The sequence below is a fragment of the Phycodurus eques genome, chromosome 11, assembly GCF_024500275.1.
Source record: "Phycodurus eques isolate BA_2022a chromosome 11, UOR_Pequ_1.1, whole genome shotgun sequence".
In the NCBI taxonomy this organism is placed as follows: Eukaryota; Metazoa; Chordata; class Actinopteri; order Syngnathiformes; family Syngnathidae; genus Phycodurus; species Phycodurus eques.
Window position 1 is genome coordinate 7,212,224 of NC_084535.1, and position 18,474 is coordinate 7,230,697.

General features: G+C 40.1%; 1 protein-coding gene across 1 annotated transcript; it reads left to right on the forward strand.

Annotated features, from left to right (window-relative positions):
• Window positions 1–6,289: 6,289 nt before the first annotated feature.
• On the forward strand, window positions 6,290–17,951 carry LOC133410076 (uncharacterized). The gene is made up of 6 exons (XM_061690817.1): window positions 6,290–6,788; window positions 9,457–9,593; window positions 10,593–10,758; window positions 12,095–12,158; window positions 12,750–12,849; window positions 17,157–17,951. The coding sequence occupies exons 1-6, from the start codon at window positions 6,290–6,292 to the stop codon at window positions 17,184–17,186; spliced, it is 996 nt and encodes a 331-aa protein (XP_061546801.1). The 3' UTR covers window positions 17,187–17,951.
• Window positions 17,952–18,474: the final 523 nt, after the last annotated feature.

An 18,474-nucleotide genomic window follows, 5' to 3' on the forward strand; every position in this document is an offset into this window, starting at 1 on the left:
ACCTATTGCGATGTGGTCCGGAACCTAAACCGCGTGATAAGCGAGGGATTAGTGTAGTATAGTTAAAACAACCACATAACTTTGCCCTATAAAATGTCCGCTTAGCTCAATGCTAACACACAAGGCAAAGTGCCAGAGACGGGCTCACGAATAGCATCAATGTGGCGGTGTTGTCATGCTTTCAACAACGGATGTTTGAACACAAATGGTGAAACAACACGTAGGCATTCAATATAACAATAATCACAGGCTTATATTCTTGAGCGAGAGCATTGAACTCACAGTCGTGGTGAAACTTCTTTATTTGCGTCTGCATGACTGTATTATAAAGCCACCTGGTGGCCGAGTCACGCACACCAGAAAGAAATAAACGTGATGCCAACTTTATGAGAAAAGACTATTTGTTTTTCTTAAAGAGTGTCTTCTGCTGGATTCCTGACACATTTTGTGGTTACATCGCAGCACAACGTAGTGCAGCTTGACACTAACGGTAGGTATCTATTGCGCTAATGAGCCTTCCAGTGGCGGCGTGACACAATGGTCCTAATCAGTATTTAACCAGGGGGCCAGCGGGCCACAACATTGTGTCCATTCCAGTTTTCTCCCCCCGCTGACGCTCGTTATTTGTTGGCCCAAGATCATCAATCCAACCACAGATGGTTTGTCAAGTGGTGCGGGATTCCAGCAGCACAATACGGGGCGCCGTGAGCAATTCCGCAGTTGCTCGGTGAGACAAAGTCACATTTAAACACTAAGGCTAATCAAGACTACTAGGAAGATTCTTCATTGACTTTACTGACTTCCAGTGAGTGGGAGAAAAAGCGTCTTCACCCAGTTTAGAAAGAAAGTAGCCAGAAATGTCTGCATGTGATATAATAAAGATTTCTGAGTCGGAATCAGAATTTAGTGCTACCGCACTACCGCAACTTACTACCATGTTGTTGTAGCAAAACAGTCACTCGTCACAAATGGAAAAACAGCTTAACATGCTGATATATAGCAAGTTTAATGCTGGTTGCCAAGGCGCACACACCGTGAGCAGCACAATGTCCATTGAATTGAAGCAAAAATTGTGGCGAAAACTGTTTAATTCTTTACATTCGCTCTAATTATGTATGTTTTTAGAATGTACGATATTAAAACGCTTTCTTATTATAAAACACATGAGGTGTCCTGCCTGGAATTAAAAAGTGCACGGATCCCGGTACACGAGCACATCTGGTCACTAGTGGAAAATGATCTTAACTTTCTGATAAATAGCAGGTTTAATAGTAGCAAAAATGTAATTTAGTAAATTGTAGCTTTAGCCGACCGGGAAATAATTTCTGGAGCTTTTTAGTAACTCGGGTGTTGAAATGCATCCAGCATTTGAAAAAGGTCTTGGAAAAAACCTTACAAACCATAGATTGCCCAATACTTTTTTTAAAAGATGCATCACCAAGCCTCTACATAAATACCTACTTTACATCTTTGCATTTCCTTCTTCAGGTAATTCATTAATATTCAAGTGTGCAACCTGAAGCTCTCATGCAAGCCCGGCAACCTGAGAGTCAATTGCCCGCTGTGCTACGCGAGCCTTCTACGGTGGTGCCTTTCAGCAGGTCTTAACTCTTCAAGTATCAACAGAAAAAATCAAACTAGCTCAACCTAAACTTTGGGTCAAGGGTTTATTAAGATTCAATGTGGGATGTCTATCAGAAGATGTCTCAAAGTTTCACATTTTACGATTTGTGTTTCACATCCAAAGAGAGTAGCTTTCCTCTTTTTTCCCCAGTTTCAACAGACGACCTTGTGGACCATCTGATAACCCGATATCATTCATTCTGTTATCTTGATTGGGGGTACTTGGCTTCAACACTGTCCAATGATGGATCGCGTAACCCTTCTCCGAAGAGATGAACAACAGCTGGCATCTTGACACTCGATAAGGTAAGATGGCTGCACAGTCCATAGACTGCAGTGCATTTAAAGTGTTGTCAGTCGACGTTTAAAATCAAATACGGCATGCAAAATATAGTGCAGTTAACCCACACTATTTGTGGGAGATAGGGACCGAGCCCTGCCGCAAACGGCAAAAATCTGTGAGTATTATGTAGTATATTTATGCCTGCCCAAAATGCTTTGTAATTGCTTACACTGTAGATGCCACAAGATGGTGGCAAGATACTTCCTTCTAATAGAAAAGGCTATGGCCTCACTAAATGAAGCTCCTGCTCTAACGCCAACATAGTTCCTTGGCGCCAAAACAATGTTTTTAATATTACACTTGACTTTGGCCTTTTTGTCATTTGGTCATTTTGAATGTATTTATTTCGATTATTTTTATTGTAATTTTGTTGTTTTGGTTTTTTTAATTATTAATCTTGCATGATTTACTGTCATTTTGTTATATTTCATTTAATTTAGACAATTTAACTTTTTGCTGTTTTTGACGTTCTGTTATTTTATTGTTATTGTGTTATATTGAATTTAAATCTGTGTTATTTTATTGTGCCGTTGTTATTTTGAATTTTGAATTTGATTTGATTGGGATGTTTTAATTTTAATTTTAATTTGGTTTGGTATGATTTTGTTTGTAATTTGTCATTTATATCAATATTATTTTTAGTCTTTTATTGTAATTTTCATGAATTAAATTTAAATCGAATTTCTTTTTTTACTGTATTTAAAATGACTTATTTTGAATTTAATCAATTTCCGACAAGGCAGGGGAAAATAATTTTGGACGTGTCCAAACCATCGAAGTCTGCTGCTTTCTAACTTTGTCTCCAAAACTTTGAACTTCAACATCTTCATTTCCGCCCCCTCCAGCTCTGCTTCCTGTTGTCTCTTCAGTGCCCCTGTCTCTAATCCGTACATCATGGCTGGCCTCACCACTGTCTTATAAACTTTGCCCTTCATCCTAGCAGAGACTCTTCTGTCACATAACACACCTGCTGACACCTTCCTCCACCCGTTCCAACCTGCTTGGACCCGTTTCTTCACTTCCTGACCACACTCACCATTGCTCTGGACGGTTGACCCCAAGTATCTAAAGTCCTCCACCCTTGCTATCTTTTTTTCCCGTAGCCTCACTCTCCCCCCACCGCCCCTCTCATTCATGCCCATATATTCTGTCTTACTTCGGCTCATCTTCATTCCGCTGCTTTCCAGTGCATGCCTCCATCTTTCCAACTGTTCCTCCGCCTGCTCCCTGCTTTCACTGCAGATCACAATGTCATCTGCAAACACAGATAAGCTCCCTCCTATGCCTCCCTGCTATAATGTGCCTTAACACGCTGTGGGCCATTGTTCTGTGTTAGGGACTAATCAGGAATGTGCAAGGCAAGGAAGCACATGTAGGAGAGTCATCATATGCTGAAAGTAGAGATGATCTTGCATCAGGTCTGCATGCCAGAAGGAAGGATAGAACATAGCTCCAGGATGGGGATAAAAGCATGGAGTGGCGAATGTGATAATGAAGTGCTATTTTCACATGTGATGAACCGGTGAGTGTGATTGTTTTCGCTCTGGAAGCCCGCCGCATTCTCTCGTATTGTGTGCTCTCACCAGGAATAGAAGAAACGAGGTGGGTTTCTACAACTGGAAGCCTATCGACAGCTCACGTCAATGAGGTAAACATCTCCCTCCCTGATTTCCCCCTAAGGTCACGTGACCTGTAAAGTTATTGAGTTCTCTTTTCTCCGCTGCACTTCCCCTAAAGGTATTGTACCTTCAAGACACACCGCTGTACAGATGCCCATAGGAAATAATGGCAATAGAAATAAATCTGTTACCATCGTAAAAGCTTTATTAGGTTACAGGTGACGTTTTAAGTGTTTTGACTGTTGTACAAATGCAAAAATAACAAACGCTATAGAAAGTGGATGGATGAATGTCCTTTATTATGTTATTTGGGTGATAAAGGGATTTGGGGGTGGTACATTGAAAAGCGGTTAGCATGTGGGCCTCATAGCCAAGAGTTTCTGGGTTCGAATCTCGGCTCTGTGGAGTTTGAATGTTCTCCTCTGCTTGTTTGGGTTTTTTCTCTGCCCACATTCTGAAAACGTGCATGTTGGGTTAATTGAAGACTTTAAATTGAGGACCTGAGAAGGAGACGGGGCTAACTGCATGTTTGTCATTTTGCAGGATTGTAATTTCAAGTGTTATGGCTGCGATTAAAAGGAGAGTTTGCAATTTTTAAAAAAAATAATTTAGCGTCATATTTCTAAAGCATTACATGAGTAAAATAATCTGTGAAAGAAAAAAATCATCCCTCTGTGGATTATTTTTTTAGAAACAACGTGCCCCAGGCAAAACAACCAATCATAGACAGAAGCCGTGACCAGCGAGGTCCCCCGCAGCCTCATGCTGACCTGTTACCTCGGGCTTCAGGAGCTTTGCTGAAACTATGGCGGAATATCCACCTATGATAAAGCTAGGCCTTTTCTCCATTCATTTCTGGACTTAACTAAATGACAAACGTTGAGTTAGCCCACTTTAGTTCTCTCAATAGCTCCAAATTATCCATAGATTTGAATGTGAATGTGTATTGGCTGAAATGAACACAACAAGAATTGGATTGATCCCCTCTAAATTCCTTTGAGTTTTGGAGAGCCAGCAGAAATCAGTGCAAAAAAAATAAAATAAAATGTTTTAAGTTCAAAAGAGGAAGAATATCAGAAGCCCTTCAAACACAGTCGAAAAAGTGAGGCATCCGTGTGTTGTTAAAAACAGCTCGCGCTGACATAAATCAAATGCGCAATGTAAGGTTTGACTCCTCACAGCTGGAGTCAGAGTCGAGTGTGGGGTTTTTTCTTGCCGCTGTCAAATTTGTACACTGGTATAGTTCACATCAAGTTGTCATGGCAACGATGTGGCGCGCAACAAAGCAAGTGTAAAGGATGATGACGCTGCCTCTTAAATAATACGATGTGTATTACATACTTTAAATCTGTTACTGTTTTATTTTTTTATTTGTATTTTTTTTGTCTGTTTTACCACCACAGAAGAGTACCAGCAATGGCAAAGAGGAAAACAAACAGAAATGGTCTCTGTCCTGGCTGCTCAGTACAGTATGCCTACAGCAACAATAAGTGATTAATAGAGAAGAAGAATAACATAAAATAGAGTAACATAAAAAAGTTTGCTTCAGTAACCTCCCGTTGCACCACGTGTCCTGCCCGTGTCATCAAAGCTAAAGGGTGAGTGCCCAATTTATTGTTTTTACTCTTCACAATTTCTTTTAACACTAGTTTGACAGTTAAGAATGTCAAAAAGTAAAATGCATACAGTTTTAAAATGCTGGTTCCATTTCCAGAATGCATTTTATTTGAAAAAAAAAAAAAAATTTTGTGCACAAATGTTTTACACTTCTATAACAGTCCAGAATGTTTCAATTAAGAAAATGAAAACACAGGCAGTTTGACAGTTTTTAATGTGGGGTAACTACCCAAATACGAGTATACTATAGACTTGTATGTTAAGAATGAGTTAAGTGTAAAAAGTAAAACGCATTCAGTTTTTATGCTAGCAAAGGGACAAGCTTTAACTCTCTTTAATTCCTACATTGGAGTGTGTTACTCCTGATGTTGAAAATGCGTTTGTTTTTCAACATTATTTAATTTATTTTTACTCTTCTATGTCAGTTAAAAATGTCCAAACTTAAAATGCACATTGATTTATATGTACTTGACTACTTCAGCACCTAAGTTGAAATCGTTTTTCCCCTTTTTTGATAGTGGTTAATGTATCTCTTGAAAAACAGCTAAGAATGCCCAAAAGTTAAATGCAGGCAGCTTTTAAGCGTCCGTTTACTGGCCTCCCTCTGCACTTCCCAAATATAAATCTGTCACCCACAAAGTTGAGTATGTGCTTTTTAATTATTATTTTACCAGTAGTCAACTTCTTTTATGTGTTTATGTTGTTGTTTTTTATATACAAGGCAATTTGTACAACATTTAAGATACTGTGTTAGATTGAGTTCCAAGTGTCCCAACTTCCAAACTTTTCAAGTTACGAGTCATCGCTTGGCCCGTTTTTTATTTTTTAACGAATCTTATGAAGGCGCCAAGGAACATTAGAGATGAAAGAGCAAAGGGACATTTAAGCATGAATGCTGTCTTAAGTCTGGCAGTTCTCTGTGTGGAGTGCTTAGGCGTACGCGAGTTGTAGCCGCTAGCAATGCTTGTATGAATGTGCATTCTGTTACCGTTTGTGCGAATGAATTGACTGCTTTTTGGGTTCTGCTTTGGGATCTAATGCAGTCCAGTACGCTACAGACTCTTCCAGAGCTGGAATCACTCAGGCCATGAGAGTCTGCAACGGCCGACAGGAAGTTTGCCAACGGGATTCTGCAATGATGAGGCCTAACGAGGGCAGACAAGCCCACTCAGCAGCTGATGGATTGACGCTGAGCGGTCCGGGGAATAGGACGGTTCAGATTGCGGAAGGGGATGTCAAGTCACGCTTTGTGATAGATGTCTCAATCATTCAGACGTCTCCGCCGCCCTCCTACCGGACCTGCATTCGCAGAGAGGTGCCGCCGAGGTGCACGAGCTCCATTGTGTTTCTGGACAAGCTATTTTCAGCATCCCTGGCGGCACCAGACTGGAGAGGAGCGGCGCAAAACGTTCGGTACAAGTCCACCTTGTTTGTTCGTCTCTCTCTTTTGTGCGCGTCGACCACAAAAGAAGGATCCAGAGGCCCCAAGGCGACCGTGTTGGGCGGCGAACAGCACGATGGTGGCGAGAGTTGGGGTCACCAACACCAAGATGGCAAGAGGTGGGGTCAGCGTGGAAAAGCGGCATGTAAGTCTCAAGTCTTAACCTTCACGTTTGAAAAATGTTACTGTGGCAACAATCAAACAAGTCAATTCGATTCAAATTTCAACAAAGTCATTACTTGAGTGAAAAGCAAGTCATTAGTGAAGTCAAACAGTTTTATGGAAAGCTGTTTTAAGCATTTATTCGTTATCCTTGATTTTAGATCCATGTACTAGTACACACTTTGTCCGAGTAAGACAATTCAGCCTACAAGAAGAACGACTTTGCACTATTGCCTTCGACTAAACTACGACATTTCTACACATTAGTAGGACAACTTTGGTACACTAGCAGGACAACTACAGTAATTCCTCGTTTAATAGCCGAATTCTGCGAAGTAGCGTGCATGCGTTGATGTCATTTAAAAAAATAAGAAAAATCATCCCCGTGTCGACACAGTTCCTCGCTTATTGTAAAAAAAATTGCTAAATGTCACAAAACTGCAACCAATTGTTACCAACATGTATGTGGACAGCTCTACAAATGCCCGCTTCAACCTCTGAAAATATCAGGACGAAATCCCCAATGTTTCAGTTTTTAGGGATTATATAACAATATGGGCCTGTGAGGATGTTTGATTAATGTATTTAATTTCATCTATGCGCTGAATCAGTAATAGGTTAAACTGTAATATAGCGAGGGAACTACAAGGCAAAACTGAGCACTTGTTGACATCGGCACGCTACTAGTCCTAGTAGGGAAGATGTTAACTAGCAGAATTGTATAATGTCCCTGCTCGGGGCACACAGTTGTCAACTAGTGCGCAGTTTTGCCTCGACTAGTAACATGTGGATGTCTTACTAGCAGATATTGTGTCACTGTGCCTGCGCTGACAACTCCCCACGCCCCAAAAAACAGCTCATACTGCAGGCGGAAAGTTTTAGCGCTTTTGAAATTGTGATTTAACATGTGACTTGAGTCCCCCACAACTGGTTACCAACGAGGCCGCCGCAGCAAGGTTAATGCCGTTCGGCGGGCCAGGTCCTACAAGCGGCAGCAGAATGCACAATAGATGAGAGGTTTCCGACCATTTCCATCACACTTTCAAAATCAGACCAGTTCTTGAATTTCATCACCGCGGCCAAACGGTGGAAATCTTAAATCAGCCACATTAATGGATTTGTATATGCGCTTTTTTTCACCAGTTATTGTCGATAAGATCACATTTCCAAAGTGTCGCAGGGATTGAACATTTGGATGTCGCCATAAAAGAGGTGGAAATTCTTTCCCATTTCCCTAAACTCTGCCTTTCACATTTGGATTTCTCATCTCTCTCTCTCTCTCTCTTACAAACATACACCACATTCATCCTGCTTCACTTTCACCATCTTCCAGATAAATCCCACAAGGTTCACCGGCAAAATCCCCTTTAAAACAAAAATAAAACACATTCATGTATTTTTCTCTTGCTTCATACCCCACAAACTGTTTCCACTGTTGTATAATGTAGCAGTGGTTTGAATACCTTTTGACAATCTCTAGTTTTCGATGCGCAAATGAAAGTAGCACAAAAGGAAAATGACGATCCGTTTTCGGGGGCATCGATAATGTTTCACCCCCAGTCGACGATTTGCTGTAAACGATCAATTGTATCACATCGTCCCGGGCAGCACCGGAGCTTTTCACGCCGCTGGCTCCAAAGCGGCCACGGCACAGGGGCTTTGGTGTTTTCTGTTTTTATTACCTTGTTCGTCCAACTTCTCTCTGTGACATGCGTGAACTCACAGCCGACAACAAGGCGCTCTAAAATAGCCACGCCAGCCCAAAGCTGGCTGTCAAGTCTGACTTAAAAACAAATAATTCCCCCCCTCCTCGCTCGTACGTCTTTATTTATGTGACGTGCGGGCAACGAGGCGCTCTAAAGTGGCAACGCCAGCTGAGTATCAAAAGAGAAGATGCATTTTTTTGGAGTGTAGACAAAGCTAGCTAGCTAACTAGATGTCACAATTGCGCCTGATAACCACTGTTGTAAACGAAGGTGGTCAAGTTCTTATATATTGGGTGAGTTTTAGCCACGCCCCCCAAAAAACCTGAAAACCGAAATGGTGAAAATGCAATATCTCCACAATGTTACAGAGTCTTTCAAAGAAAACCTCCAGATGATCTTGTGAGAAGAGGCTGTGTGGACATGAGTTTGCCACGAACGCATGTGACAGTTCATGTCACCAAGCCACCGTCTGTGTCATTATTTATAGCCACGGTTCTCCCGCGTTGACGCTTCCAAATGTGTCTGTCTGCATTTTACAGCAGGACTATTTGCTGAAAAACGACTCAGAAAACAACGTGGCAGCCTTCGGTGGCTCGGTCCTGGAAGGGAATTGAGCTGAGATGTTCCATAAAAGCAGGAGGAAGGAGATTACAGGAGCGGGATAGATGCACTGTCATCTTTTGCATTATTCATAGGCCACACTCACGTTGCCAACGGCTCTTTTTCACTTTATGGGCTGCGGCTGGTGGTCATTCTGAGGTGTCTTCTTCTTAGTCTTCTTCCCGTTTACACGCATCATAAAGTTCCCATGGACCTCAAAAGCACGCCGAAAGTATTAACCGTGAGCGCTCATGTTCCGATGCGGGGCCGTAATGTCAAAGATGTCTTCCCATTTTTTTTTTTTTTTAAATAACGTCATTCACCAAATGTGCTTTTTCTCCTCAGCAAAAGGAACTCAAGCTAGGACAGAAGTGCCACGAAAATGTCCTGCACAGTTGACAAGAGAACGAGAGATGGATTACTGTCATCTCTACCTGAAGACAAACACTCTGGAAGCCACATCCAAATCCCTCAGTCTCCAAGTAGGATGATTTTGGTTTTTGTTAGTATATTGGCAACACAGTGCACTAGTGCTTTGCACACTTGACTCACAGTTCTGAGGTTCCGGATTTGAATCTGGGCTCCTGCTTTCTTTTGTGGAGTTACTGTTAGCATATTCTCCTCAAAGCTTTGGTGGGGTTTCTCCGGGTAATCTGGTTTGCAACCACACTCCCCCCCCCCCCCCCCCCCCCCCCCCAAAAAAAAAAAAACGCGGTGGGTTCATTGAAGACTCTAAAAAGCCCATCGGTGTAAAAACAAATCGCTCGTAAAGATTGACTGCAAATACTTGCAACTTCAAAGTTAAATCAAACTGAACTCTACTCGGGCAGTGATTCTTTTTTAGTACCACGAGAGGAGGCCTGTACAGATACTATCAGTCGTCCCACACTTTGAGCATCACTGCCATTTAGTGCATTGTGTATGTTTGTGAATTTCACAACAACAAAAAAGTACTCAAATCAGGTATGGAGGACGTAATTATCACATATATGAGAGAAAAATAAAATCAATTCTACTCAGAAATGTGGAAAAATCGTTCGTTTTTCCAATGGTTCGTTATCTTGTCACCTTTTCCGTCGGGACCGAAACTGCAAAATAGCCAACGAACGCTGAATATTTCTATTAATAAAATAATAATGTTGTTGTAACAAAATATAATCAAAATCCATCATTATTTCTAATAGCTTTTGCTCTTTTTCTCTGAATCCAGGGAGGGATTGTGATTTCCTCCCTTTGCTCTCATCCCCACTAAAGCAGAGCATAACGTTAACAGCTCACTATTACAAGGCCGTGGTGAGGATTTATCACGGTTAAGGAATAGATTATGTTCCAAGCAGGTTGAACCCTGCCAAAAGTCCTTTTTTTTTTTTCCAACTCCATCTTCCTGCAGGATTAGTGTTAAGGAGCTGCTGAACTTCTTCCCACCAATAAGCGAGCGGCTCACTCTGGTTGTTCCCCTCGCCCCTTCTTTCCTGTCCCAGGAGGCTCTGGAGCTCTTCAGGCCAGACTTCATCAGCCGGTCTCAGGGTCGAGTGAGGAGGATGGAGCAGGCGAGGAAGAGGAGAAGGGGGATGAAGAAGAGCTCCAACGCGGTGCGAGACGGAGGCGTGCGAGGGAGGAGGTGCACCACACCGGATCCGCTTAGCGGTGAGCACTGATCCGGAACATCCAGGTCCGCATTTAATTGTTCATTTACGACACATTTGTTACACTTGTTACGCACACATAACACACATTAGGGTTTGGGATCTCTTGTGAAAACTCTTTAAGAAAGCAGTTAAGAGCCACTGGAGGGGACATTATTACGGTTAAATATGCAGATAGTATATTTATACTTCAAAGCCCAATGAGTCGGAGACTTAGTGATAGTTTATTATTGCATGGGTTCCCGCAATTGGCATTTATCCAACTTTGCTCTCTTCTGGCAGTTTTGAGCATTGCAGCTCTATACAAACATGGTCTAATAATACAGGCTAACAGTAGGTACACTAAATGAGAGCCTAATGTAAGCTTTCAGGTGTATTTATACTAAAAGACAGACAGACAGATTGGATATATAAAAGGTCTACACACCGCTGTACAAATGCCAGGTTTTTGTGATATACAAATAAAAATGTCAAGAAAAGCCTACTAGAACATCTGAAATGGATTTGAGGTTATTCTGAGGCCTTTAAAGGGTGGCAGGTCTGTGCTGACTCCTATTGAACGTAAGTTTGAATGTGATGGGTTCATTTTGAAAACAGCCACATGCCCAGTTATAAGTGGATGTGCACACTTTGGCAACTGCGTTATCTCAGTTGTTTATTTTTACTTACCCTCTCAAAAATATTTTTTTTAAATCCCCACTCCCCCTCCCCATTTTTCAATAATTTATTTTACCTGTTTCTCTTAAATAGATTTTTGTTTCATTTTGTTCACACATTGGGAGCTCAGAGCCATTATTAATTGATTTTTTTAATGTAAATGTTTTTGAAGTTATAGTAATATAAAAAAAATGAAATTAAAGAAATAAATATTTCTTTTGTCAAATTTTTTTTTTTTTTTTTTGCTTGAACAACATAAACCTTTTGTTTTAAGAAAACAATTTTTGGGGAGAAAAAGGGTAATAAAAAACAGAAGATAAGATTGAAGATAAAATTCGACTTTGTTGGATTATTATCACTATTTTCTTTAAACAATGTAGATAAATAAACATACAGCTTTTTCTTGAACATAAACCGTGTTATTTTTTCGAAAAACGTGAGGAAAAGGTATATTTCTCTCCCGAAAAGCTTTTTTTCTCCAGATTATTTTTTTTTTTTTTAACAAACAAATAAAAAAAACTATTCAAGGACTTCTTGATCTAGTCTGATGCGCTTGAACGGAGCTATAATGTACTGCCCTATTGCAGTGTTCATTTGCATATTCTATAGTAATTTACATACATTATTAATTCCTATTTGCAATTCATGTGTGTGTGTGTGTGTGTGTGTGTGTGTCCTAGATAACCTTTTCAAGCCAAGAGCGAGGTCAATATCAGGCAGAGAGATGCTGCAGAGGTCCAGAAGGTGAGTTCTATTCCCAAACGTCACGCGATGATGTCGCTGACAGTACTTAACGCTTTTACAGCTATTCAATCTCCATTTGGTTTGTATTATGAAGCAATTTCCCATACGAAATAATGGAAATGCAAATAAATTGTCTGACAGTCACACCGTGGGCATCATATCTTGTGGTATCTATGAACCTTTTACTCGTGGATTTTCGCTAATTGCGGCACATATAAATACAGTGTGACTTGTACGACTTATTTAAATCCACATAGACGCACCCATACACAGAGAGAGACACTATGTTAGATGTCTGGACATCTTGACAGGCGATATGAACAGCCCTCCATGCGCCTTATCGTCTCCTTTTTATGTTGCTTATCAGCAACGTGCCCCCACTCCACTCCCCTCCAATCAGATGCTGGCCAGCCATTGTAACATTTTCTAAGGTGACAATATCTGACTGGCCAGGATCTGCTAACACGCCGCCAGCGGCATGTAAAGGGATCTAAAGGGAGTCTTGTGCATAAAACCGGTTTAGCAGCAGATAACTCCCCGTGTAGGAGTATTCCCTCATCTGTGTGTGTGTGTGTGTGTGTGTGTGTGTAGTATGTACAACAAGCTGCCAGAGGTGGCAAAGAAGAAGCAGGAGGCGGAGAAGAGAGCTGTGTCACAAGCCAATAGACTACGAGCAGCCCTCTTTAAGAAGGTGAACACTTTTTTTTTTTTAATACCGTATTTTCACGACCATAAGGCGCACCATATTAAAGGGCGCAGTCTCAGTTACGGGGTCTATTTCTGTATTTAACACATACACAAGGCGCAGGCATGGTGAAACGTACGCTAGCTTAAAACATACGGTAGCATGCATGCACGCTAAGACAATGTTTTTAAAAGGCAGCGGGAGCGAAACTGAGTTCGGTTGTACTTTATTGAAGTATTTAACAATGTACTCACGTTATTTTCCGATCAATCCTCATCCACAAATCCATCAAAATCCTCATCATCTGTATGCGAAATGAACAGCGGGGCAAGTTCTCCATCGAACACGCCGGGTTCCCTCTCGTCATTGTCGGAGTCAGTCTCGTTGCCGGAGGGGCTGTTCAGCAATGATGCCGGCTTTCGCGAAAGCTCGGACAACAATCGAAGCAGATACCTTAGCCCAGGCATCCACAATGCACTCACATATGGTGGCGTAACTCGCCCGGCGCTGCCGCCTCGTCTTAGTAAAGCTGTGTTCGCCATCTGTCATCCGTCGCTCCCACGCCGCTCGCAACTTCACTTTGAACGTTTACAGATTTTGGAACTCGATGCACACATAAGGCGTCCCGGGGTCCATTTTGGAGAAAATTTAAGACTTTTAAGTGCACCTTATGGTCGTGAAAATACGGTACTGTCAGATGGGAATTCTATATAATAATGCAGTGATTAGAAAAGTGATAATAACTGATCTATGTAGCGCCTTTTCAAGGGACCCAAGGACGCCTAACTGTATTTCATGAGATAATTAAAGAAGTGTATATGTGTGTGAATTTCATTTATATGGTTTTATTGTATTTTATTTGTAATCGTCATTGCTTAAATTTGTAATTATTTGATTTTAGATTTTTTTTAAATTGTATGTTTTTCATTTTCATTACAATGTATTATTATATAGTTGTCATGTTAATTTGTTTAATGATTTATTTTTTATTATTTGAATTGTATCATTTTACAGCTATTCTTTTGTGGTGTAACTTTATCACTAAAGTGTGTCAAAATGGACCTCACCGCCTACTCTGAGATAATAAGAATAATGTCAAATTATCACACCGTAATTGAATATAATGAAAGACAATCATGAATTAGGTACAGTAATCATTCCAATTTTTCAAAAGGTTCCGCAGGTTAAGTGGAAACAGAATGACCAACAATCATTTTAGGTGTTACAAAATGTGTTTTTTTAAGTGCCCTTTAAATGTGAATCTGGTTTCGAAAACATTTCATAATGGGAAGTTGATTATTGTGACCAAGGTTTAGTCACACGCTATTCATATGAACTGCCCTTTCATTACCTTGTCATAATAATATATGTCCTTAAAAGTCAACACTTTCTTAAACATGTAAGGAATAGTTCTGTAAAATGTATTTAACAGTCATAGATGGGTCATGGGGACAATAAGGACAGTAGAGTATTGTCATACAGCAGAGGGCGCTGTTTACCTGCTAAAGTCAAATCCTCTCTTGCCACGTTTCCTTTACACCTACAGTACTATTTTAATGAGTGTCAGAACACATTTAATATAGGTCTAATTACAGTCCCGTACACACTATTGACATTATTAAATACGGCAAAAAAAAGATAAATAAATCCGTTCGTGTGTCATTACATCCCATTTGTAATTGGAGTTCACACTGATATCTTCATTCTTAACACCCACTGTAAGAAATATCGTCATAACTGCCCTAAATCAACACCACTGGTAGTTACCTAAGTCGCTGTATTTTTCTGCAAACATTAATACATCAGTAATATATTTTTAAAGCTAAAATATCATTATTAGTCATATACTGTACATCTGGTTTTGAATGTGCTTGGAAAAGGGAGTAAAAAAAATTGTAAAGCATGTTGTTATTTGCTAATTAAGATGTCAAATTATAGTTATTGACTCAAAATTAGTGATGTAAGGTACAATTTGCAGTTTTCAAAAAAAGACTAATATATGTTGAAACCTACTCTATGTTTAGACAGTAGAACATTATTAAATGATCTTTTGAAATATCATCCCTATCTGGCCCCATCTAATGCCTCTAATATAATTTTAATTATTATTTTAAAATTTGCCATGGCGGGACAAGAATACTCCGTCATCAATTGCACATGCCCACCTTGCACAAGGATGCATGAGGGGGGACACGCAGCCCCTCACAAATGGAGACAATAATAGTTTCTTAGCCAGATTGTTTAACTCCGGTCAGCAACAAAAGTTAAAAAGAAGGAATTGGACAGCTGTTTACTTCAAATCAGAGATAAATATATATTATGGTGGCGTGTGTCCGGACCGCTGCATGGCTGAGAGCTGGGAAAGGCACTGCATGCGCCACATCACCATTCTCACCGAGTCGTCGGGAAAATTGATCACCCCTCTTATGTTTTGAATTGTCTGTACATTCCCATAAATACAACATCAAACCGGTAACATTTCCTGTAACGTTGCCAACCACGAGGTGCACTCGGAGGCAACCAGGCGAGCGCGACCAACCGGTTTCTTCCTGGTTTATATTTTGTTGTCCAGGTTGAGTGAGGTGATGTTTTCTTTTGGGCGGGGGGGGGGGGGGGGGGGGTTGAAACGGACTGAAACGTGGCTACATACAGTTTTGCTAGCACTTTGAAAACTGCGTTTTGTCTTTTTAAATGTAATACTTGGTTCATTTCTGACTCCTCAAATTTGGGTATAAGGTAAATTTCTAATATTTTAAAGTTGTTCATTCCTGTTTTTAAATAGTATACTGTAAGAGCTGAGCGAAATTGAAAAGAGTCGGCATTAAAGTACTGCATAATGCTCGGTGGCCTCATAAATGTGTTGAGTGCTGTCCACACTAACTTTGATTTATCTACTGCCTTTCAGCGGACACAAGGACTCTTACTAGTATTTTATGGGTCGTTAAAATGTATCTGTGTGTGTGCATATATGCGTATGTTTGCGTGCGTGTGTGTGGGGGGAATACTATTGTTTTTATTTAAGATGAACAGAATTTAATTGTATTCATATTCTCGCTTTTATTATTTTACAATTATTGTACAGTATTAGTATTTTTTTATTATTTGTGTATTTTGTATTTTTACGTATTTTAGGAATTAGGTTATTTATTGGTTAATGCTAAACATTAGTCATTATTTTTATCTGAGTTTTCAAGTGTACTGTTTTACAAAAATTACTAAAGCACATAATTATTTATTGATTATAATGTTAAATCATAGGTGCTTAATAGGACCAAATTATGCTTAATCGTGTTTCATGGGGTAATTAAAATGAATCTCGATGTGTATTATGTGCGTCGTAATCTAGTTATTTAAAGTATGCTTTGGTGAGCAGATTTTATTTTATTTGTTTTGTTGTATTCTTTATAATTATTGATGAGTGTATCTTTGTAATTGTTATTCAATATTAGTTTATTTTATCATGTTTATATACATACAGTATTATATTTGTTTTTTATTATTTAATTGAATAGTTTTTTATTTTATTTTCAATAACCCTAATTTTCCATCTACTGTATTTTGATGATGATAGCTTAAAATATAATTATTTACAGACTCAAATTTGGTATAAAAAGGTGACTCCAGTTTGAAATTGTTTAATCCTGTTCAAAAGGGTCTAATGCTGAGAGCTTTCTGCATTTGCCCTTAACGGTGCTGGACGCTCTTAAAAAAAATAAAAAATTAAAAATTAAAAAAAATTAAAATTAAAAAAGTAAACTTTCAAGCAAATTTATTTGAAGTATTGTAAGCTTTCAAGGTGTCCCAATACAATTGCGTAGCATGTTGGATGCAATGTATTTTTACACTTGTGTGACGATTAAGAATGTCAAAAAAGTGTTTTGTCCTTTAAGTTAAAATAGTGTTTTGTTGTTTTTCTGTCTAAATATTAACAGTGGTAAACTTATTTTTACACTCTCAAACAATAATCTTACGTGTGCTCAACTACAGCGAAATTGGCACTTCGTCGGTAAAATTGGGTTTGCTCTTTGGGTGGGGGGTGCCGGGGGGGGGGGGGGGGGGGGGGATGAGCTGGCAGCTGTCCGGCGGAACAGTCAGATAGCAAAGTAAAGTGATTGCCACTACCTGAGCCTGGGTCAAAGCAGCACACACACACACACACACACACACACACACACGCTGATAGAGTAAAAAAGCAATTTAGCTGCTACGATGCCGAGCTGCTCCTCAAAGGAGATTATGATGGTCTTCAGTGCTGATATTGTTTTTGGGAGGGGAGGAAATGTATCAGTAATGTTGCTTTTCTTCTTTGACAGAAACTTCTGGACCAGATCCTGCAAAGATGAAGGAGATACGTGGAAGGGCAAATACTTATTCTTATTTCATCCATATAAATTCAGTATTATCAATTTAATTGCATCTAGTCGAACTAAGTTTTAAATTTGTCAGGTCATGTCAAATATATGAAATAAAAACCAAGAAATAAGCAAAATAAGCATACCAAAGTCGAGACACTAAACTATATTACTCGACAATATCAGATTTGTCTTTACCCCCCCAACCCCCCTCACACGCTGTGGAACCTCCCCTCCGGAACACTGGAATTCCCAACTAATGGAACTCAGAAGACTGGGAGCATTTTGTGAAAGGGACTGTTTGTCACTGAGCTGCATACCGGGAGGTGACATTGTAACAGTATAGAGGAGACCACCTCCAGACCACCTTTAGCACGGTGAGATGACTGACATTTAATCACAGCCTTGCGAGGAAAAACATTGACACGTGCCACGGCCCCAACATAGCAAAAATATAGTACACTATATACAGTGGGTACGGAAAGTATTCAGACCCCCTTATCCCCAGACCCCAGATCATCGCTTGCCACCGTGGGGGACCTAGGTTCAAGACCCCAACTGGACCATCCGCCAACATCCCCCGAACTCAACGGCTGTAATGTCCTTGGGCAAGACACGAATATCCTGAAATGCTCCCTGGGCGCTTCAGCTGCCCCCTGCACCAGTGTGTTCCACTAACATGTGTATTGTGTTCACTGTGATGGGTTAAATGCAGAGAACAAATTTCGTGTACATGCATGCATGTTCATGACAATAAAAGGGGATTCTTATTCTTCTTCTCTTCTTAAATTTTTCACTTTTTTTTATATTCAGCCATTTGCTAAAATCATTTATGTTAATTCCCCCCCCCCAAATTAATATACACAGAGCACTTCATGTTGACAGAAAAAAAACTTAATTGTTGAAATTTTTGCTGATTTATCAAAAAAGAACAAGTGAAATATCACACAGCCAAAAGTATTCAGACCCTTTGCTCAGTATTTAGTAGAAGCACCCTTTTGAGCTAAAATAGATCCTCTCCAGTTCTGTCAGGTTGGATGGTGAACACGGGTGGGCAGCCATTTTCAGGTCTTTCCAGAGATGCTCAATTGGGTTTAAGTCAGTGCTCTGGCTGGGCCATTCAAAAACAGTCACGGAGTTGTTCTGAAGCCACTTCTTCGGTAGGTTATTTGTCTTTTTTGATGGTGAACCTTGGTCGCATTCATCTTTCCTTCGATTGCAACCAGTCTCCCTATCCTTGCAGCTGAAAAACACCCCCACAGCATGATGCTGCCACCAC